Raw genomic sequence first — 24,507 nt, forward strand, 5'->3', positions numbered from 1 at the left:
TGTGGATCTTCCATGAGAACAGCAGTTAAAGGACATACGATCTCCATGTGTTGGTTTGGAATGATCATTTGGCTTAAATGTTTAAAGTGTGACAAAAAAAATCTGTGAAACTTACGATTGTGTAAAATATGCTTGTTAATAGCTGCCATAGTTTGTGTACCTGTGTACTGTATTTCCATGATTGTTGCATGTTGTTCAAAATAATCTCATGCAAAAGTATGAAAAATGTATTTGAACTGCATCCTAACAACTTCATGACCACAAATGATTTACATAGAGGCCATCTCCTGAGCAAGATAAGGACTGATCTCACTGTCATGTCTGCATAGTAAATATCAATCTGGAGCACTGAAGACTGAAAACAACACAGCTAGCCACATAGATGTGAATGCATTAATGAGACTGAGTCCCAATATGGACAACCATATCTGGAAATTGGTCTGGTAGCTGGAACCCCCTACCAGCTCAGGAGCGCTTACCCTTCACTTGACATCTCTCCATCAGTGCATGTCCAACGGAACCTGTTTGTGCATGTGTGTGTGTGTATGTGTGTGTGTGTGTAGCATGTTCAACAACAGTGTAAACTGAATTTCTCGTGGGATTAATAAAGTATATCTTCTTCTTAAACAAAAGACAATTTATCCTTTTACACAACAAGCTCCGACGGCCTGCAAATATGGAGTTAGATCAGTCTCAATATTCACAAATGTATTTCAATGCACACACAAATATATTTCATTCTATATAAATGTAAAACAAATCCACAAATACAAAAATAAGATTCACAAATGTATTTCTGATTCACACACAAATATTTATAGTTTTGTATATACACTGCCTGTCCAAAAAATAAGTCGCCACCTGGATTTAACCAAGCAAATAGGTAAGAGCCTCCCACTGGATAATAACTGCATGGGCGATTATCTTTCAGCTGGCAACAAGTTATTTAACCCCAACTGATGCAATGAGTAGCTTCTCATTTCTTAAACTACTATGTTGAAAGACCCATCCTGTGGTCGTGGAAAAGATGTTAAGTCTGTTTGAGAAGGGTCAAATCACTGGCATGCATCAAGCAGAGAAAACATCTAAGGAGATTGCAGAAACTACTAAAAATTGGGTTAAGAACTGTCCAACGCATTATTAAAAACTAGAAAGAAGATTTACCCTGTTCCAGAGTGATCAGGGTAAGAAGAGAGGAAGATGAAGTGATGCACCCATCATGCCTAGTGCCTACTGAACAAGCCTGTGGGGGCAGTGCTATGATCTGGGGTTGCTGCAGTTGGTCAGGTTCAGCAACATTATGTGCCCAAAGAATGAGGTCAGCTGACTACCTGAATATACTGAATGACCAGGTTATTCCATCAATGGATTTTTTTCTTCCCTGATGGCACGGACATATTCCAAGATGATTCATCAGGATTCATCGGGCTCAAATTGTGAAAGAGTGGTTCAGGGAGCATGAGACATCATTTTCACACATGGATTGTCCACCACAGAGTCCAGACCTTAACCCCATTGAGAATCTTTGGGATGTGCTGGAGAAGACTTTTGCGCAGTGGTCCGACTCTCCCATCATCAATACAAGATCTTGGTGAAAAATTAATGCAACACTGGACGGAAATAAATCTTGTGACATTGCAGAAGCTTATCGAAACAATGCCACAGTGAATGTGTGGTGTAATCAAAGCTATAGGCGGTCCAATGAAATATTAGAGTGTGTGATCTTTTTTTTTGGCCAGGCAGTGTATGTAGACTGAACAGTTTCTATACAATATTTGTGGATTTCTATTACATGTATACAAAACTATAAATATTTGTGTGTGAATCAGAAATACATTTGTGAATCTTATTTTTGTATTTGTTTCACATTTATATAGAATGAAATATATTTGTGTGTGCATTGAAATACATTTGTGAATCCTTCTGTGTGCATTTGTGAATATTGAGACTGATCTAACTCCATATGCAAACCACCGAGGGAGCAACAATCAACGCGTCTGTCAGACCATCGGCAAAGAAACAAGAGTTTTTACTGTCTTTAGACTCACTATTTAAAGATTTACTGAACTCTCATGATCACAATATCCAAGAGTACCAACTATCCAAATGCAGAGAAATATTTAATCCAAAACATATCACCACAACTGGTTGCCTAAAATGTGTCACCCATATCCCGCTGTATTTCCAGTAATATTTCATGTGCATCAAAATGGCGACCGCACTCTGACCTTGACACCTAATTGAGCCAATTAGGAGCTTCCATTCAGCCGGCCTATGAATAGGAATGTTGCATTTATCTTTTAAAACATCCTGACTGCAGCTGTCGCCTCTGCTATGCTGGATTATTCTACACAAGGTTAACGTGATAAAACAAAAGATAGGGAGTTATTTTCACGACTTTATTCACAGACAGATTTCATTGGCAAACAAAATGTACAGCTCAACATTGTTGTTGTTTGTTAAACTAACATCCCATGTATTGTGCTCCCATTTCTGGTAGCTTTGACTTTAATCCAGACTCTGGACTAAGGCATTATACGTTGTTTTACAAAACATTCTAACAGTGCTGCTTTGCTCATATAGATTACACATGCAAAGGGAAACCAGGACGTTGTTCAAAAGTATTCACAGAGGCCATGGTTGAAGGTGTGTTAAAAAAAAAAAAAGCTTTACAGCCTGTCCTAACAGCACGCGACGGGAGTGAGCGTCAAAAATCAGCCTGATTCTACTGTTTACGTTTATATAGTGTCAAAAATGGTGCGCCGTTTTTCTGTTTTCCTCTCTGTTGCTCACGTAGACGGACAAGGGACGAGGAAGGAGGGGGGCTCCACACGGGGCTGACACTACAGTGTTTCCCCTAGGTTTACAGCGTTGGGGGGTGGGGACAAGCCGACATGAAGGAATCTTGGTGTTCATGTGTTACTTTTAATGACAGCTGTCCTTTTGTATCGGAAAGGTATCCTTAAATGACTTCTTTCCCTGATTTCCGACTATATCCACTATCCTATCTCTACAATAAAGGCACAAAAAGCCCAAAAACAAATCTTTACTTGACCTTCAGGGGGGGGGGGGGGGGGGGGGGGGGGGGGGGGCACCCCCCTAATATAATGGTAGGGGAAACACTACACTCAGTCAACAGAGCTCATTAGTTTGTTGTACAAAGTGGAGAGAGTGGTGCATCAATAATATCCTCATCCGTGATTAAAATGTTGAGCTCTGACTTGTGTCAGCACCGGAGAAAAAAGTTATTTTCGGGTCGCCGCGAGCCATTTATTGACGCGCCCCCGAATCTGCACATAGCCTACTCCGTGCTACTCCGTTTTTGCTCCTCGCAGCGTGTTTGAAACAGAGGCACTGGTGGCACGCTCCGGGAGACGGACCGCTGCGCTCGCTGTGGAAACACAACTTGACTTGAGTGGTAGGGCAGCGGCGTATTTGCTCGGCGCTGACGGACCGCGGCGCGCACGGAGTATGTGCCGGGATTGTGATTTGAGTCAACAGCTCCTCAATAGAAAGCAAAACGCTTCAGTTTGTCCACCTTCAGTTCAGAAGCACTACGTGTCATAGCAGAGGATTCAATATTTAACGGATGCAGTGTGGACATCATGCGCGATACGCCAAGATATATATATCCCTCGCGTGCTGTTAGGACTCAGTGTATGTCTATGACTATATAATGTTTAGAAATGAAAGAACAGAAGATGACGACTAATGGCAGCATCAAAAAATAACTACAATCTTCAATTTCAATAATCTATGATCTGATGCATCATGAGCCGATTTCTACATCTACTTCCATGAGCGTGCTTCTTAAGAAAGACATGAAAAGCAGGAAGTGAAGCGAGGATGCAACAGGCAAGCAGGAGGGTAAATGCGCAAGCAACAAGTCGTCAGCAGTTACATGATACTCTAAAAAAAATGAAGAAAGGGTTGAATAAAGTTTGCTCAGGAATGCGCGCAGTCATGCTCTGCACAGAAGTCTGTGTTGACGTGAATGAAGAGACACCTCCTGCACAAGAGAAACAACAAAGTACCGTCACCTTGACAACACAGGGAGACAGCCATCTCCCCAAACAACAGAGACAAAATCCCCGGAGGAAGTGAGGAGGTGTTGGAATTGTGTTCATTATTGGCTTCAAAGACTGTGCCACAAGGAAAGTCCTGTGATAACACGAGCAGCTTAGTATTGCATCACATGTCGGGGTAAATATTACCTATGGGACATCCAGAAAAACAAGAACAAAGGCAGGGTTCAAATGAGAACAAATCTTTTACAAAAGACATCAAAGGCAAATAAAAAGTAAAGTGCGACTCGGACGAGATCGGATCCACAGGAGGATGCTACAGTGGCTGGGGCAGAGATGGAGATGTGCACTTTTGGGTGGGTGGGGTGACACGGGTGGCCGTCGTTGTTTTACGCTTCATCGCAGATAACCGTCTCCACCACAAAGGTGTTCTCAAAGTGACGGATGTGGTGGCAGTCCTTGGCCTCGCGCTTGTTGATGCCTGAGAGGGAAACAGGATGAGACGGAGAGAGAGCGGATCAGTGATGTGAAAACCTGCAGATCTCATCACAACATTTGAAAACATTCACGCTGCTCTCATCCCTGAAACACAAACTCAGAGCGACACATTCGATCAGCCGACTCGGGGAGTTTTTACACGATACATTTTTTTTATTTTTTTTATTTTTTTACATTTTCCCCTCCATCAGCTGTTACTTACGCCTGCGGGTGACACGGCGGCTCAAGCGGTACGTGTCCTTTCCATTGCACAGGCGGTTGATGAACGGTCCCAGCTGACGCAGGTTGTGCACTTTGCCTGTTACCACCATCTCTTCGTGGATGATGTAGGTCTGAGGCAAGTATGTTCCCTTCTGCAAGAGAGACGAGTGCAATTACAACGAGCGTCCAGAGAGAGCTTTAACAACAGAAACACTAAGGGGGGGGGGGTCAAAAACGAAGCTCATCGAGTGTTTCTCTCCTAAACAATGTTGATATTTATGTGAAAGTAGAGCTAGAGAGTACAAAACCAGGAAGCTATTAGTACTCTCCATGTTGTGAATCCCGCTTGTACATCTCACTTCACTAAAGATGAAGCGTTTCACTCTCACGGCCTCAAAGTGGTTTACTCATGTGGCTGTAACTGAGAAGCTTCTCTGTGTACGTGTACCGTTTTTAAAACCAGATATTTAAATTTCACTTACAGAAACAATATGAAGGATTTCACTTTGATGCACTAATGTGATTAAGAGACACAGTGCTTTTAACGCCTTCCCCTCTACCACCCCCCAAACATCACTCTGCTAGCGTCTGCAGCTCGTTGTTGAGACAACTTTTAGCGTAAGATGGATTTATTGATTATTGATTCTTTGAATGCAAACCTGAGTCATAACTTGGGTTGGACGACTCTCTGCACCCGCCAGCCTTAAAGGCTCATTTGTGTAATAGCTGTTAGTTTGCCACGGTGGAGAGACACTACATGACAGAGTCTGTTGCAAAATCTATGAAGACACCTGGATTCATTTGTCACGCTGCCTCAAATTCAAGCTATTCTCAAGGAGACATAGAACCTTTCTGTCCATCCATTTTCTTTCCCTTAACCGAGGTCTGATCATGGACCAGGCGAGGTAGGTCAACCCAGACGTCCCTCTCCCCCAGCAACGTTTTCCAGATCCTCCTGGGGGATTCTGAGGCGTTCCCAAGGCCAGAAGGGATAAATAATCCCTCCAGCGGGCTCTGGGACCTCCCCGAGGTCTCCCCCCAGCTGGGCGTGCCCGGGAAAACCTCCAACCGGGAGGCGTCCAGGAGGCATCCTAATCAGACGTCCGAACCACCTCAACTGGCTCCTTTCGATGGGAAGGGGTAGTGGCTCTACTGCAAGCCCCTCACCCCATCTCTCCAGACACCCACTGGAGGAAACTCAGATCGCGTTCTTATTCTTTCTATCACTACCCGTAGCTCGACAGGCAAATAAAAAGCTTGGCCTTCAGGCTGTATGCTCAACCCGCTCTTCACCAGTTTTCTGTTTTTGTTTGTTAACGCCAAACGTGAACATCCCAAACAGGAAACAGTGAAGGCTACAAGTACAACCTTTCATAAGCTGTGTTACCTTGACGTTGATTAGAAGCTCCCAAAGGTTGCGTGGCGGCATCACGATGGTGGTGTTGAGCTCTATAACGTAGCACTTGTCCAGAGCAATGTCGTGGTAAGCGGTAAGTCCCTTGAAGAAAAAGCAGTTTTTTTTAAAAACATGTATGAGCACAAGGATTGATTTTTTTTTGCTGATGTTGCGGTTCCTCTTGTTGTAAAACGTGAATAACCGCAGCTAGGAGCAGATGTAAGCTGGATCCTACGTCCGCCATTTTGGTTTGACCTGTGATATATCTTACTGAATACTGGATTGATTGGCACCGGATTCTTTCAGGATGAATCCTGCAGACATAAGTGAGCTGCCAACGTTACATCTCGCACCATCATTAGATTCATTCATCAAAAAACCTGAACAGCAAGACACAATGTTTAGATGATGTTCACACCAACATGCTTTACATCAGGATGTTAGCGCTGTCGTCATGTTGTCCTGAGCACTAAGCTAAATGCAAAGTCCAACCTTAAAGGGCCGGTACCATGGCTGTAGACAGAGGTCTTTTTTTTCTGTAATATGAAGGCCATTTAGAAGTTAGTGATGTTAGGAAACATTGCTCTGTTTGTATGTGTGTGTTTGGGTCCTCACTCTGTGGAAGTCATGGATGATATCAGCGGGGTCGCTGCCTCCGAAGTGAGGCACGGGCACGGTGATCTTCTCGTAGTTGTCGGCCAAGTAGATGCCAACATTCTCCTCCAGCTCCTGACGCCCTCGCAGCGGGGCGTACGCAGAGTCTTCATAGAGCACCCTGCAGTGGAACAGGTTCTCCTCTGGGATCTACACACACACACACACACACACACACACAGACACACACACACACACACACACACACACACACACACACACACACACACACACACACACACACACACACACACACACACACACACACACACACAGAATGTAGATCAACACACCAGCTGCAACACTTAAAAACAAGTCTGCAGCAGAAATATTCCTCTCATACAGTACCGACCTGAACAAAAAACAAATCTGAGACGAGGGCTGTAACTGAACTAACGTAAAGATCCCCTCTCCTCCTCATGTTCACCTTTCATGTTGTCAGTCTGTGAAATATGCATAGAGCTATAGAGCAGCTTTGCAGGATTCACAGCTCAAAATCCTCCTTATTTATCTGATACTGTCGTTAGTAAAAATCCTCATTTCAGCCTCTGCCAGAAACAGTTCCTTTCAGCTGCTGTCTCTTTAAGGCCCCCCCTCCCCACGTGCCCACTATTCCTCTGATTGGCCAGCTCTCTGGGGCAGAACGCTGCAGGGCTGCCAGGGGACGGCTGCTCTCCAGTGCTGGGAGAAGAGAGTCTATGGAAGAGGTTTCACCGGCCTACATAGAGGCTTGAAGACGTCTGGTGAAATTCTTGTTTTCATATCAGGGAACTACTTTTTAGAATAAGCTGTTTTTAGCGCCCTCTGCAGACTCATCCTGGGATTACTCCAACATACGTTTACCTCATGATCTGAAACTTTGCCCACCTTTAGTCTGGGGATTGTTTTAAAATGAGGATCAGCAGATCATCAGTAACTAATAAAATCTTGTCGTAATAACCAAATCTTACATGAGGTATGAAGTAGTAGCGGTAGACATAAATGGAGGCGAGGACCAGACCAGCCATGAACACAACCAGGCCGAACGTCAGGCAGCACAGGCCGTTGAGGGGAGACTTTTTGGGGCGCAGCGGCAGGACCAGCTCCTCCTCATCCTGGAAAACACAAACACACACGTTGAATGCACATATAGAAAACAAAGAGTTCACTCAAATGGCAGTGCTTCATTTCAAACAGGAATAAATAGCACTGAGCACAGCTAGAGGAAGAGATGAGGAAGCACGTGTTGTTGAAATCTAGTCGGAGATGGTGGGCGAGTAATTTTCCCAGACGCCTACAGTCTAGCAGCCCATCTGACGGTGCCACGAGTCCAACAACCTGTGTGGGCACAGTGACACTACACACAGATACACACAGATAGTAGCGACTCAGTGACTGTGCGCTTCCTTTCACTGAAATAATGACAGACAGAGAAGCAGCTCAATGAGTGCCGTAGCCGTGCTGAGGCGACGGCTCTGTAGAAGAGTGGCTCTAAAACTGTGGTTGCTATTCTTAGCTGTGAGTACGAGGATCAAACGATTATGAGAAAGACAAAGACACAGCTATTGTAAGAAACTTCAGAGAACAACGATGACAATCCTCCTGTCTGAATATGTTGCATCATTTTTTTTTTAAAAAGGGTCAAAGCATCTCCTGTTTCACAATCTGTCTTCAGAAGAATGCGGTACATGTCTGCACCTACGTTGGACAGTGTGTGTTCTGTGTGTGTTCAGCGTTTCTGCTCTCTGTGGAAACATTTGGACGCAGAGAGAATGGGCATAAGGACACGGTGGCGACTGTGTTTGTGCGAACACACACTTGTCTGAGACTTTGTGTTCTCCCACCACACAGAGACAGAGAAGGGCTCTTTCACACCAGCTGACAGCGTGACACACCATGAGGCCCGACAAACTCCTGTTCAGTACATCTCAGGGAGCAGATTTTAAAGACACAGCCACTCCATCCCGAAAATGCACTTTTGCTAAATCCTCTTTAAATGCATGCCTCGTGTCCTATATGGTATGTTCCACGATGGTGCATCATCTTGGGGGGGGGGGGGGGGGGGGGGGGGGGGGGGGGGCAAGGTCATGTATCTTTAACGAGGGTTGAGGTGGATGCTAGGGTGCTGCTACTGCAAAGTTAAGGACTCCACTGCTCTCTGCTCTGCCTCCATCAGAGCTGGGAAAAAATAATCTTGCATGCGCTGCGAGCACCAGCCTCCCTGCCATTTTGTCAGCTGAATCTTGTACATTTCTGGCATTGAACCCTTTCTTGAGGAAGTAATTTAAATACCATACAAAACATACATCCCATACATTTAAATGATTGTCAGCCTCAATGCAACTTCCACAGCTAACCCAGAAATACACATTCCTCATTTGCTTTCTGCTTGTAATCTATTACAGTACACAGTCCTAAATGAAGAGTATGCATGTTATACACTTGCATCAAGCTTGCAAAAAGGAGGCTGAACTGGTGCACGGGAAAGGAGCAAAGTAATGGCATGTTTTGTTTGCAAGTAAATGGCGACAGATGCTGTCAAAATGCCCTGCTGTTGATGTCTGTGCAGGTGCAGGATGCAGGCAGGAGAGCTGGAGCTGAGCAGGAAGCACATCGCGGTAGCATTGTGTCAGGAGGACAAAGACAGGAATTATTCTGAAGACATGCACAACAATGACCGACGCGTTACTCACCATCGGATGGGGAATGAGGATTTCGGTCTTGTCGCCATCATTCTCCTTCTCCACTTTCTGTCCCGAGACAGACTGGAAGCTGATCTTCACCATGGCTGTTTAAAAACCTGTCAGGCTGCAGGTTTCCCCTCTCTCCGTCAGTGTGAACAAAAAGCTGGACACCTTGTCGATAGGTACACCTCGTCGTCAGGCCGTCCTCTTCTCACTGCTGCTCCTCTGTCTTGTTTCTTTTTTTTTCCATCCAACCGGAAGTGGGCTGTTTTTTTTTTGTCTTTCTTTTTCTTAACTGCGCCCTTAAAGGAGCATTTCGCTGCTTTCTGAGTAGCTTCAGTATCACTGTGAAAGGGACGCACACCATTTTAAAGGCGTGCAAATGTATCATCTCCATATGTCATTATCTCGGGGTAACAAAGATTGTTTTCTCCATATAAAAAGATGACTTAATCTGTTACAACGAGGAAACCAGCTTTGTTTTCTCACTATAAGGCGCCTTCATGGAATGTATAAAACATGGACATGGTCACCCGGTGGATGGTGAAGATCAGTTTCATGGTGGTAGCCATACTCAAAAGGATGTCTCAACCAAGCACGGCACTACACCGTGGCTAGGGGGCGCTATAGCCCCATCACAAATCTGTCTAGCCCCCGGTTAAGCGCCCTCACGCATGTCTGCTTTTATTTGGGGGGGGAAAAAAAGAGAGAACTTAAAAAGTAACTATGAGTTCATGAAAATCGACTATTCGTGGCATTAGTCAAGCTCCCCTCAGCACCAGAAGAAAAACAATCCTTTCGGGCAACCTAAAGTCCCTGACACACCAAGGAGATCGTCGGTCTCAGTTGAACCATCCATGAGCGGTCTTCGTCCTAGTTTTTGCGGTGTCTAGTTCTTTGCCGTCTGCTTGGTGTGTCAGGGTCTTAATATCAGATAGTGAGGCGAGCCCTAAACCTCCAGACAACCAGATACAACACGTCTGTTTGCAGTCATATATTGAGCATAACTCTCGTGCTTCATCAAATCAAAACGGATGACTTATTTAAGAAACAATTAAGACATGCATCTCAGTATTAAGATCACAAAATAGCTCCCTGGTTGAACTCCCCTGACAGGGTAGGGTTTGTTCATTCTGGGTCATTTCAAAACTACATTTGAGGTCTTCTAGATCCCCACGGTCTGCTGAACGCTTACACAGATTCTGGTCCATCAGGTGTGGCTCAGGACTGGAGAGCTGAGACAGAGATGCTCTGGGAGAAGATGAGAGCCTGAATCATATCAAAGGACTTGTATCTTAAAAAAACACAAACGAGAGACAGTGTTGTGTCATAAAACTAGGAGAGGAACAAGATGTGGAAAATGGATCGCGTACTCCCTTCATGAAACCAAGCTTTTACGGAATATTACGAGGGAGTTGTTATTGTGATTTCTGCACACTTAAAGAAAATGACCACAGCTTTATTTTATTCCAAATGTTGTTGTTTCTTTATTTCGTTTGTAGGGCCCAGGCCTTTGACACTTCTGAAAGCACCCACACGCTCTTTGCTGGAAAGTGAGTCCCAGTTAGTCAGCATCCAGCCAAGAGTTCAATTTGACATTTCAATGTTGTTAAATATTGGAAAAAAAGTAAACAATTCCAGTACAACACCTCTAGTACAGCATCATGCACAGCCAGCGGAGGAACATGCACGTTCAATGTGTTTGATGGGAGGAGCTGAAGACGATCTGAGCAGTGCCGTCGTCTGCACCGAGACGGTTCTGTATGACGCCGGGTTGTTCGCTGTAAAGGAACAAATCTGTTTTGTTCAGCACCGTGAGGACAGCCCAACATGCCCCAATTACTCTGCTACCCACAATGCTTTACACTCAATTGTACTGGAATTATAATCCCTATGAAGAGGGAGGCTCAAACAGGAGGAGAAAAATAGGAGTCATATTCCACGTTGTGTCCTTAAGAGGAGTTCACCGCTGATGCACGCTCACCGCGAGGACACGCAGCCCTCCTTTTGCCCCTCGCAAAGAGGCGAGAATGAGAAATAAAAAGAGTTAATGATAGCGTCGAGGGGAGCGGGAATCCCTGCAGCCCTCGACTCTGGTTAGCTGATGTTGATCACTCAGCACCTCACAAAGTGCACAAACACAGGATTTATATTTCTGTTAATGCTCTCCAAACGACCCCTCCCCCCTCCCCTCTAAAGCACACACTCCCGCATGTTCAAAATGTAGATGAAGAAGGTTAACAGATCCAGAGCTAACACCATGACATTCCTCTGCTGCACAAACTGTTATCTTATCCGTGAGCTGGCCCTCGCTTATGTACAACACAATCCACCAGCAGCAGCAAAATGAAATGCAAAAAAAACAAAATCACTTCGCTTGTTTCTTTTACTGTTTAAAATGATAACAATTTAACCAAAAACCTGATGTTTAAGGTGATATATATATAATATATATTCATATGTCGAGGTTAAACAAAAAATCTACAAAGCAAAAAAAAAGGCATATGTACATGTTCACCCCGTCCCAAAAACAATAAAGAGACCTAAATGCATCCCTCGCTCGCTTCCTCGTGTGCTTCAAAGTGCTGCGTCGAATACAAAGCACACGGGAGGTTCATGGTTCTGTGTCATGGCCTCTGAGAGTTTGTCCAAATGAATTGTTAAAATGAACCACTGTTGTTGCTTTTTCTGAAGGGGATGAAGCTTTAGCGGTTGTTGTGATGCACGTGCGTTACCCGTGCGGGCCAACAGAGCTGACACTCGAGTCCAGCCGTGGATCTATCATCACATCTCAAGGCATGCAACAAACACACCAATGTTCAACTTCACTCGTACCATTCCCATCCCAAGGAGTTAGCCGATATTGTTTCAGTGTGTGTGTGTGTGCGCATGGTTTTTATGTGTGTAAACGTGTTAACTTTTGTTTATCAGGAAGTCTGCTTTCTTTAAACTGACACTTCCTGTCACTTTGTTTGACGGACTGTTGTCTTTAGAATATACTTTGACTGTCTCAATGTGCAGGGAAGCAGCAACATCTATTATTTCTTTTGAAGGAATAAGACTTAAAAAAAAAAAAAAAAAAAAGCGTTCGAGGAGGAGGCGAGGAGTTGGCCACTTCCTGATGAGTTGATAAGTTGGGTTTTCTCATGTTTCCTCGTTTTTTTTTTTGTTCAGAAGCCAGAAGAGCAGCTGCTGATGGATCCGTCAAGCGGACATTGTCTGGGTGTTGGTCCAGACATGATCCTGGTGGCTCCCCAAACCCCCCCCCCCCCCTGCCCTTGTACCATTCCTCAGGCCTCCTGTGGGGCAGGCCTCTTCAGGTCCCTGATCTGTTTGACCAGGTAAGTCTTTTCATCGTTGAACTGTTCGTCCTCCGTTCTGTCGTTCTGGAACTTGCTGAGAAACTCGATGAGTTTGGTCTGGTTCTTCAGCAGGATGTCCAGGATGGGCTGCGTCTTGTTTGGGTTGGCCACAAACACCTGGCAGTGGAGGAAAAGGGCGAGCACGTTAGCATGAGCAGAGGCGGTGTTCTGAATTTAAAGATATAGGCAAAGCTGCTTACCTTAAAAACGTGGAAAGCCTCAAACTGGATGTTGCGGCTTTTGTCCCTTAACAGATTCATCATTAGTTTGAGATTTTCCGGCTTGCTGATGTATTTCGTCATGATGGTGAAATTGTGCCGGTCAAGAAGCAGCTCTCCCAGTAACTGGATCCCAGTGACAGACAGAGATAAAGATTAATTTGTGGGAAAGCCAAAAACATTCTAACTTAACTTGATGCCGTCACTTGTACATTTGCACCTCTGTTTTTTTAGCTACCTTAGGCCCGTGTCCACCTAGCGTTATTTACTGGGTGCCAGCGTCTTTTTAAAATTATTTTCAAAGAGGAGAGAGTGTTCGCCGAGAGAAAAAGCACAGCACTCAGCGTCTTTTTTCCAAGTGCTCCTTCTTTTTACCCTCAAGTTTTTCCGCCTACAGATTGTGTCTTGTAACATCCTGTTTGCTTAGTGCCTGATCGGGAAATAAACGATCTCAAACATAAAACATGCAACAAAAAGTGACAGATCAGTGTCGGTCATTCAGCGGCCCTTGTCAACAGACTGTTGTCATAGAGACAGGCAGACAGGCAGACATGCAGTGCTTTTCTTCTCAAGGCTTAATGCAAACGTTCTGCAGCACTCAGCCAGCGCTTTTCTGCTCGGAGAAAACGCTAGGTGGACACTTATGGGCCTTACTGTACACAGAGCAATGCAGGAGCAAGGCTTCACTTTTTAAAAGGTTGTAAACAGGAGCAGAGTTATCAGCCAGATCTCCTGTAACTGTCTCCTGGTATGCACAAATACAAATTATGGCTTCTGAATCATAAAATGCATGAAACTAAACTTGGCACTAAATGAGGTCAAAGACATAAACCTAGTGCAAAAGCATGTCAAACATGTACTTGCTGCCACCACTAGATGGCGGTCATGACAAGGTGATGGAAATGGAGTGCACTGCAGAAATCCAACACTCTGCACAGCCCCCATCTTTAAATAGCTCTCTGAATAGAGTTGCAACATAACATACATGAGACGTGTTTACTAGCACGAGCATGCAGGTCCCTTACCTTCAGAGACTGCCTTTTAGTCACGTAGTTTTCTGAGTGGAGTAACTTCTCATACTCGCTGAAGAACTACAGAGGGCGAAAAGAGAGAGAGAGTCAGGTATAATAGAGAGAGGGAGGGGAGAGAAAACCTGCCAAGTGGTGGTTTTCATGAGGCTTCTACATCTTGTATAACAACACAGTGATAGGAAAATTAAAGATTAGCCCTCGCAGACTGTCGTCGCCTTTGTTTCCAACGCCTACATATGATGTCAATAATGATCGGTTAGGGATTGTTAGGGACGCCGTGAAAGCCACAGATTAAATTTATGTAAGCGGAAGAAGAACAAAGAAACGTTCATCTTGTGGTTTTTTGAAACACTCCAAAACTTCAAATTAAGGCCCAGCGCCGAACAGGGCTCAAGTGTGATCCCGTTCATTTTCTCCATAGCGGATTTGATTATTAGCCATGATGTCATAACCATCACAGGTAGACTGACCACGAGCTACCTGTGTGAAACGATGGTTTATGCTCCATTAGGAGACACAAGTTTGTCTGATATCAACCTCGTTTTAATCTCTCTGATTGGTGGAGCTCGCTGTTACCATGACAATGTCCCCCCCCTCGGTGTAGATGCGAAGGGATAGTTTTGCTAGCAGGCTAGTGAACAGTATAAACACGATAACAACGACTGAATTTACATTTAAGAAGAAGAGGGATCATGTGCAATGCATTATGGGATGTGTAGTTCCTTCACAGCCTTCTAGTCGTCTGACCACTCAATGCACAGAACATCAGAACATTTTCACATGTTGACAACAAACGTCAGCAGTCAGGACGCTGTACTTCCTCTCCTCCACGGAGCAGATTTAAGGTATGAATAACTTCGGGTAACCCATCCCGTATTAATATCAGGTTTCAGTTTATTATAGACTTACTCTGTCGTAATGTTGCTCCAGGAACTCTGCACTCAGTAGCTTGTGTCTTGTGAGGAGGTCCTGCAAACAGACGGTTCAGATTAGGAGACAGAAATGTAAACATTTTGGATGTGACTCCTCCCATTTTGGCGGGAATTATCTTTAGAGAAAAAAAAAGAAACAAATAATTTTCACGGCTCGTGGCTCTGCTCTCACTGTGTGCAGTCGTACGACAAAAATATCAAACATGCCAGAAAGATCATCAGACCGGTCGAGAGCAGCTGATCAGGCCGTGATCAACTTCCCGATTAATGACGTGCAATTGGGCTGAAATTCGTCCCGACTTCAAAATCAGCTGTACTACTTAAAATGGCTGTCTGAAATAGTACAGTGTACGCCCCACTCAGGCGCCAACAGCTGAACAAGTTAGGCGACTTACTTTGAAAGTGGCAAATGCGTCCGAGGCGATATCGAATGTGGACATCTCCACGTATCGGAAGAAGTCATAAAACTGCTCCGACCACAGTGTGATCTTGGCCAACGGCTCGTGTCTGATGCACTCCCTCAGCATGATCCCGCAGTTTAGGGCGATCTCTGGAGACTCGTACCTGCACACACCAGAAGGACTTGTCATCATACTGGAGCAGAATACATTTACACACACACACACACTCATTCATTCAAAACAAATAACAAAGCAGATATGGAAATTTGTTAAGCCGTAATCATCATAAACGTTTCTGTATATCCCCCCCCCCCCCTTTAGACGAGCTAACAGAGCGGAGAGGTGCAGAGGAGGACAGCATGTTTTTTTTCATTCTAGTATTTCTGGCCTTTTCCAAGAAACCGAACCCCGAGCGGTTAGAGGACAGGAAGGTTGGTGAAGGCTATTGCATCACTACACCAAAAACAACCAACGGTCCACGCTAACTATAGCAGTGAGCACACCCTTTTCCTGTGGACTGTAACATACTTGGATATTTACAAGCAATAAAAAGGCTGTTTCTTCTTCTTTTATACTTCTTAAGATTTGTAGTAGAGCTGCAGGATCTTGGAAAAAGCTGACAATGCAATATGAAAAAATACAGAAAATCAAACCGGATGAATGCAGTGTGTGTTTTTATGCACATATGAGGTCTGCATGATGTTTGGTTACTTTGGTCAAAATTACAAATAACGTAATTAAGTGTGGTAAATACACAGAAACTAAAGAGTGCACGTTAGCTACAACTGTTCTGCTGTTCTTCATGTTTACACAATAGCTGTTTTTCTCTAAACCACTAAATTGGAAGCAGTTCATCTGAGGGTAGCGGACCGTTCGCTTTGGCTTCCTGGTGTTGAAGCATGGCCACTAAACATGGGCCTCCATCAATCCGGTTAAATGTGCACATACTGAGTAAGAAATACATATCATAGGCTCTTGATCGTGATAAATTTAGACTCTTGCGATTTATTCTGCAGCCCAAATTTGGAGGACAATTCAGCCAAGGAACCAAATCAAATATCTGTAGCCCTCTGCGTTTAAGAACTAAGCTCAGCCGTCATCATGTCTTTGTACATTCATACTGATTCCACGATTGCGTAATATTGAGGTCCAAGTCTGTGAAGTCACTTTGGGTGTGAGCATTTGCAGAAGTACGACACAGCGGGAGCTCCACAAACACACACAATCAGACCTGTGCTCCCCCGCTGGCTCCAATGTAACTGTCTCGTCTCTGCAACGCCTCTGTTACTACCTCTGAAGACGGTTCAGAGGGGGGAAAATCATCACCCCATTGCGCGTCAGCGACATTCAGATTGCAGGTGAAGCATCACAGTGGCTTGAAACGGCAGTCTGAACAGTCGGAATGTAGTACTTTCTTCTAAAAGAACTACAACTGAAAATCACAAAAACATTTCACTTTTAATCAAATAACTTTTTTTAACGCCTTTATTGTAGAGATCGGACAGTGGCTAGGGTTGGAAATCAGGGAGGGAGGGAGAGAGAGCGAGAGAGAGAGAGAGAGAGAGAGAGAGGAATGATTCAGGACAGGAGCCACAGGTCTGACTAAAATCCTGGCCACCTGTGTCGAGGACTACATCCTCTGGGGTGCGCACCCCCCAAACATCAAACTTTAAACAGCAGTTAGACAACCTGTGTCTCTCATTTCCTATTTGAGGGGACGCTGTTAGTCTTTTCATTTATTTGTTGACAGATATTGGACATACAAGATCAAGAGGGTAATGAGAATCTAAATGATGGATTGAGGATCACTCTTAGTGTTAATGTTCATGGACCTCCTTACCCTTTAAGCAACATGAAGAGGATGTTCTGCTGCGTGCACAGGTATTCCACTGTAGGTGTCCGTGTGCCAATCTGACGCCTCAGGATGTTGTTGAAGATCTGAGCCACATCTTTTTTACCCTGAAGGTCACAGAATAAAGAAGAAGTTAATGCATAGAAATCAAAGATTACAAAAGACAGAGGTCAAAGGTTTGAAACACACTCCCACACGTGTGTCGAAACATGCAGAATAAGGAACGACTGTATTTTTAATACAGAAATCTATGCTGTTTCAATCAGCCTTCTTTTTCATTTTCAGTGCTTTGGTGAGCAGAGAGGAAAGATAGATTTCTCCTAAAGATAATGACAAATAGCTAAGATCATAGAGTCTTAATAACAACAAAACATTGTGCAAAAATGGCACAAAAAAAAACATTCTCTGGGGTGCTGGCGGCGCAGTGGTTAGTGCGAGCGCCCCATGCATGGAGGCTGGTCCTCTGGGCGGGCGTCCCAGGTTCGAATCCCACCTGTGGCTCCTTTCCCGCATGTCATTACCCACTCTCTCTCTCTCCCTGGTTACACACTTGTAATTGGATTTTTGTTTTACCAGCTATACTTTTGAACATGGCGGGCGGGTGAGAGAAGGTAAAAGAGGAAGAGAGAGTTCACACTACACGGTGAGTCATGCTGTGATAGGATGAGTCAGGGAAGCCTGCAGCAGCAGTTACCACACCACTCTGACATATTGCAGTGAGACACTGAGTTATCAACATGTCAACATTGGCAGGTTTCTAGAGAATTTCAGGCGGAGTCAGTTTTTCTTAGGTAAGACATGACGTATAAAGTGGTGGACGAAGTGGCAGAGTCCTCTATACGACGCTATAAAGAGAATATGTGTCTTTATATCAATGCTACGTGTAGCTCAACAGAATCACAATCTGAACTAAAGAGTGAAGAAGAACATACTGGAGAACAGGAAACATAATGCAGCAGGTTCATTAGAGCGTGGAGATTGTAGAGGTGGCGTCACCACCCCCTCCCACTCGCTCCAGGTGAATTCTCCTGATTATATCCTGCTGCGTTCTCACATCAGCTCACTCTGACATTACGCAGACAAAATACTAAGAGGCTGGGGGAGAAACTCCACAGAGAATAATTTGGCTGTTTGCGTTCACACATGCAGCTCACCTCAAAAACATCAGGAGTTTTGTGCAAGTGTGAAAGCATCCTTATCATAAAGAGAAGACAGGGAAAACGTCACTCTATGAGGGACACGTGTGACTAAGCAACTCAGGAAGATTTCTGATGCAGACTGTCCTGAAATTTGCTAGAAAATAGCTACGGTAACCACTTTCCCGTCTCAAGTGCACTGACTAAACATTTTCTCTCTCTCACTCCTGTGACGCATGAAGTCTCACCTCAAAGTCGATGAGCTGCAGATCTGCTATCAGGGTGCTGAGCAGGCCGCTGTTGTAGAGCTCCTGGGCTAGCTGAGCCACTGCTTCTGTTTGGGGCTCTTTCTCGTTAGTCCCGTACAGGATCTCCTTCATGGCCACCAGGCTTTTTGACACCTCCTCTGTGGCCTGAATCACATGCACATGATACACACAGGTAAGGCTGAGCAATATAGAAAAATAGGCTTGTGGAAACCAGACACTTTTATTATTAAACACATAAGAATTGCCTGAGGCCATATTGTCTAACCATTACAATTGTAATGAGTGAATGTGCAGTAGTCACATCACAGGAGGTGCGATTTTAGTCACATTAGTCAAGAGCATCTTGCTGCCCCTTTTTTTTGCTGTTTGATGCATTTTTATTACAATCTTATATCGACCAAGTCAATGTTTTAATGTTTTCTTAACTTTGTAAAGAACCAGTATGGGGATGGTTTTGTCACCTAGCCGACACAAAAAACTACCAAAGAGCAAATAATGATTCAAACAAGTCACAATGTGATTTAAATGACATCCTGTTGACATTTCAGAGTGAATGACTCCAGTAAGGTAAAGAGGAACAAATCGAGTGGCATGATTCCTACCTTCTCTGCCTTTTTGTCAGAAATGTCATGCTTCTCGAGCACCGTCATGCTGTCCTTAAGGTTCTTGACGATGTCCGCCGGTGACTTGTGGGACTTGCCAAAGGGGAAAGGCATGGCGGAGCGTTACCACGAGCAACCAGGCAGCGGACTGTCCACCTGAGGAATGACATGACAAAAACTGGATCAGAACATGTAAAGAAGAAGAAGAGGGGTGCTGCTAGCTAAGGCAGACGGCTCGAATTTAAATCCAAGCTGTGGCTCCTTTCCTGTGTCTCTCTCCCTGATTTCTGACTGTAACCACTCCAAATAAAGACAGAAAAAGCTCAAAAAGAAAACCTGAAAAAAAAGGAAGAAGAGACTTAAAGGTAGAGTCAGCAGACATGTGTGTTGCAGGTTGTAAACACAACATTCAAACTGGGCCCCTCCTGCTGGGCTCATCACCCCCAGAAGCTCTCACTCTCTGCAGGACATAGTGTGTATGTTTACTGCTTGTAAAATCTACCTACGGGTACCAATAAAGTTACCTTACTCCTAAACCTTACCTTTCCCAACCAAAACAAACCAGAACAGTAAAATCCAGTCAGAGGACAGGGTCTCTGCAGACACAGTCACCACCACATGATGGAGCAGCTTTACTTTAGTATAAGTGTAATCTGTATTTTATTTTTAGGAAGAAGCTACTGACTCTATCTTTAAAGCATGCTAACCACCAAAAGGGATAGAAAAAGACAACCACCAGTCTTGCTGTACTATATTAAAATGTTAGCAAACTATTTTTTGCTAAATGTTAGCCAAGGATAACTTTGAATCAAATACAGTGCCTCTTTCCTTCAAAGGATGAAAAGGAACCAAACGCAGCTAGGGAAATTTCCCACACACAACACAACATAACAGAGCCGTTGGATCCTCTTGTTCTGAACTTAAGCTCTCAGGCTTTTCCTCAGATTTCCATCCCTATTACAGAGCGTCAAAAAAGACAGCAGACCCCGAGAGAAAAACAGGTATTGCTGTTGGAGCTTATCCCCAAAAAAGGTACTATTGGCCAGCCAATTTTCCACCACTGGAGCCCAGCGCTTTAAACTGAGAGTAATATTACTCTGCTGTGGTCACCTTAAGCAGGGAATGGTTTCATGACTGGCACATTTTAAGAAACCCAAAGAAATGCCCCATTAGCTCCTCCTCTGCAGGCGGCTAGCCCCGAGTGTGGAGCGTGGGTTGAGGCCTTGTAGGGAACTAATTGTTTGTGTTAACAAACAAATCTCTATAAAAACGCAAAATGGGGAAACATGCAGGAAAAAGTGATCTAGATCTGACCTTTCCAAGCATCATTTAGAAATATTAAAATCAGCTCAATACTCTGGTCTGGTTAGTAAATGATTAATCATGCTGTGTCTGCTATGACATCATCAGCCATGACATAGTCTCAGATCTTTGTTTGACCCACACCCTGAACAGTGAACTCCAGCAAACACACTGTCAATGAACTTCCTCAGATGATTTAAATCAATACGCTTGTTTTCATAGTATACCCCACAACGGCTATTTTACCCAGGATAAAACCAACCCCACAACAGAATACACGGCAAACAGAGATAAAGTAAAGGGGGGGATGCAACTGACAGATGTCACATCCATATCTCGCAGCCACTCTTATTTAACTGCGTTACACAACAAGAACTCTTATCTGCACAAGTCCCTGACCCACCCAAGTACCTTACTTTGGGGCTTAAGTGCACATGAGTACAACACACACACACACACACACACACAGCAGTCTAAACTTACTTTCTTTTTACCCATTTAGTAGATGAAGTTGGAAGAAATACTACGTTTTTCCAAAGCCAAAGACAGAAATACAATGATATAAACTGTAAGCCAAATGTCTTGACATTTAAAGATAGAAACATCAACACATTTATCTCCTTAAGTCACTCAGATGTGCATTAAAAAGAGGAATATAACACCAACCTGTTGCCAAGATGGGATCCTCTAAACTGTGAACACAAACCCTGGAGCAGTCACACTCTTCCTCTTATGTCTTGGCAGGCAGTCCACATTTAGAAAGCAACGCTGTGGGGGCCAGGAATATAAACCAAGCAGCACCCAAGTGGGAGGTGCACTCCACCTTTCATATATGATGTGTCATGTGTGACTGAGCTGCAACATAAAACACGTCCCCAGATTCACTGGTGACCCATGCACGCACTTCAGTTGTGCTTGCTTACATGTTTATTAATCTAGAACACACACACACACCTAGACTTCACCAGGTGGCCAAATCCGTCTTTCGCAGAGGCTAATGCTCGTTAATGTAGCCAGCAGCCAGCAGCAGAGCCGCCTCTGTACTCCTGACCCGCTTCACTGTCAGTGACGCAAATAGGGTTGAGACACATATGGCAGGTTCACAATCAGCTGGTCACCTACAATGACTCCGTTACTAATCAGGCATCGAGTGAAGGAGTGGGCCGGACTTTTCCATGACCTAACCCAGCATGGCCCAGTGGAGAGTAAGGAAAGTCCACTCCAAGGTATAATAGTTTGGTTTCATTAGTTTTAATCTTAATTTTGTTTTTAAGATTTTTAATTGGATTTCAATTAGAGCTGGGGATTGTCAAGAACTTCACAATTCAATTAGATTTCAATGGGTCACGATTCAATGATCCCCCTCCCCACACATATTCAAGACTGCACTGACCCGGCCACATTCAAGACGAAGACATTTGGGGATCGAGACCGAGTCAAGACCAAGACTGAGACAAAACCGGGTAAAAATGCTTTTGATCCTGAGACCTTCAAAACTTTGTCTTGAGACTAAAACTGATTTCGAGTACTAAAACACTACCAGTAGGTCCAAATTTATATAATGGGCCCCCACACCCCATCCCTCAGCATGCACATCAACAAAAACATCGATATAACTAAACCCACTGTCAGTCTGGCCCTTTTCGACAAATTCAGAATTTATCTCAAGCTAGAAAATAAATAGCTGCTTCAGTGTGACAACAAATTGACAAAAGGCTTTTACAAAGGAAGCAATTAAAAGTGATACTGCAAAATAAACCACCTGTCATAACCACAGGTCCCAATTTAGGAATCTCGTATTGTCATGTGGTGGACACTGAAGCTTCAGTGTTTATCCAGCTCTGCATCGGTCTGTAAACCTTTCTGTGTTCTAACCTCTCTCCATTTTTCAAAATCATCTCCAATATTGATCCCAGTTTGAGCACGTTTCTGCTCGTGGAGCTTATTAGAAACATGCAGAGGCTTTTTAGGTCGGGTACAATCACTTCTATCTGAACCACTTCTCTTGCCCGCTTCCATCGCTGCAACACCTGTTGGTTTGACCTGATAACTGGTCTCATATCTGACAAACTGAGGGGCGTCCAAAACTGCCTTGTGGGGGTGCTTTAAAACAGCCTACCTTCTCTGGTCCAAACAAATCCAGAGCATTCAGGACCAGAATCTAAAGTTAGAAGGAGGACATACTGGCTGCTGCATTGTTGTCAGAGAAGCCAGCACTTCAACATAGCATGTTTCATTAATGTCTGATCATATAGTAAGGTAATGCATTCAATTCTGTAGATATATTCCATATTGGACCTTTAATAAATGCATTAGAGTTGCAGTCCCAGTGTTCCCAGTAAGCAGTCCAACATGAGGCTGACAGCGAGCACCGCCCCTCTCTGTTCTCCATGCCTGCTTTGTGATGGTGTGAAGGCTGCCAACTTAAATACGCGCTCACAGCGGTATTGTTTACGCCTTTTTAACGCCCTAAATTAAGCTACGTATTTCATTTTACCTTCACCGTAGCTGCTCACCTGTATTTGCTTGATAACATTAGATAACATGGCCCACACAGTTTAAATCAGTGTTCATTAAACAACATAGCATAGCTAGCTCTGGGGCTGCTAGCTCGCTTGTATAAAAAGTTGTTGTTATCGGCACACAGAGGACATCAGATGGCCAAATACTAAATCTTTCAAAGCTGCTTTCACATAATGTAATACAGCAGGTAATCATCAGAAAGTAACATTAATGTGTGGTATCCAGTTTTGCTGTTTTCTCCCGTATGCTAACTAGTATGGCTAGTTAGCAAGCTAACCTAGCATGATGTTAGCCAGGCCTGGCAGTGGCTGACTTTATCAGATAAAAAACTGCATGTTAAAACGTTTCTACTCACAAAGAGAGTAAATGTAGTTAACAAGCTGACCTTTCATGCCATATGTTAGCATTACACCCACAATGTTAGCACATACACACACACAACATGACACACACACACAATACCTTGTGAATGGTGTTTTCACCTCCTTCTCTCGATTCGTCAAGACAGAAAAATGAACCTCAGGTGCTCCTGGAAACAATAACAGTGTGGTTGTCCTTGCTTGTCGCCTCCCCTTGTTTATAAATGACCGTAAGTGTAACGTTATAGTTAGTTTTGCGGCCACTGTTTCCTCTTTCTCTGATCAAACTAGTAATGCTGCTGCCAGGCAGGCGAGCTGTTGTCACTGCAGCAGCGCCGTCTATCGCCCCCTCTGGTCGTCTCCTGTCATTGCACGTGATGGTGTAATACTCTCGTGTTTTTTGGCGGATCGCAAACATGCCGCCACCTACTGTACAACAGTCTGTCGTGTCATTTACCTGTACTTTACATTTTGCCTGCCAAACTTGTTTAATGATAACGATAAAAGAGCTCTCCTTCTCCCTCTGTGTCCTGTATTCCTCCCATATTCCACTCACGCCGTGCAGCTCTGATTTTCTCTTGCAACCTCTCTCTCAGTCAGTGTTTTTTCCTTGTTGGTCTTGAATGCAGCCTCCTGAAAGTAGGTCAGCTCCTCCCCTTGTCCAGCCCCTTAATTAGCTGAACCATATATAAAGCACCTGTGGCAAGACAGTCGTCTTGTTTTGTCTTGTCCGCCTGTTCTTTGCGCCCCTGTCTGCCTTGTGTGTCCTGTGTCTGGTTTGATAAGTGTCTTTTTTCCTGTTGGTCCTTTACTTGAGGCTTAAAGACTTACCTGAAGTCTGGGTAGCTGTCACCTTGTGTAAGAGTAATAGTGAATCCAGTTAAATGGCCTTTTATTGGCTGCTGTTTCGCCTAGTGTGGCTGTTTTGTGCATTTAGTGTTTAGCTTTGAATGATTAGTTTTTTTATGGATTTGCTGTTAATTGGTTAAATTGTATTATGTGTTTTTAAATTGAACCAACTGCTTTATTTGCTTTTTTATTTTGTTATTTCCCCTTTAATGAAGTGTCTGCTGGCTGTAGGTG

At 44.1% G+C, this 24,507-nt stretch overlaps 2 protein-coding genes across 3 annotated transcripts; both read right to left on the reverse strand.

Annotated features, from left to right (window-relative positions):
* Positions 1-2,385: 2,385 nt before the first annotated feature.
* Positions 2,386-9,694, reverse strand: LOC132980163 (integral membrane protein 2C-like). Its single transcript, XM_061046115.1, has 6 exons — positions 9,447-9,694; positions 7,725-7,868; positions 6,736-6,924; positions 6,112-6,222; positions 4,726-4,876; positions 2,386-4,506 (listed from the first exon to the last, which is right to left on the reverse strand). Exons 1-6 carry the CDS (start codon positions 9,537-9,539, stop codon positions 4,415-4,417), a joined length of 780 nt encoding a protein of 259 aa, XP_060902098.1. The 5' UTR covers positions 9,540-9,694; the 3' UTR covers positions 2,386-4,414.
* A 1,201-nt stretch (positions 9,695-10,895) lies between these two features.
* Positions 10,896-24,023, reverse strand: cab39 (calcium binding protein 39). 2 transcript variants are annotated; one of them, XM_061046118.1, is made up of 9 exons: positions 23,528-24,023; positions 19,241-19,396; positions 18,618-18,782; positions 17,222-17,340; positions 15,376-15,544; positions 14,958-15,017; positions 14,043-14,108; positions 13,000-13,143; positions 10,896-12,916 (listed from the first exon to the last, which is right to left on the reverse strand). In XM_061046118.1, exons 2-9 carry the CDS (start codon positions 19,352-19,354, stop codon positions 12,728-12,730), a joined length of 1,026 nt encoding a protein of 341 aa, XP_060902101.1. In that variant the 5' UTR covers positions 19,355-19,396; positions 23,528-24,023; the 3' UTR covers positions 10,896-12,727. The 2 variants fall into 2 exon arrangements, with proteins under 2 accessions (XP_060902101.1, XP_060902102.1); XM_061046119.1 differs by lacking the exon at positions 23,528-24,023 and adding an exon at positions 21,209-21,708.
* Between the last annotated feature and the right edge of the window lie 484 nt (positions 24,024-24,507).

This window comes from Labrus mixtus, chromosome 9, assembly GCF_963584025.1.
Source record: "Labrus mixtus chromosome 9, fLabMix1.1, whole genome shotgun sequence".
NCBI classification, from domain to species: Eukaryota; Metazoa; Chordata; class Actinopteri; order Labriformes; family Labridae; genus Labrus; species Labrus mixtus.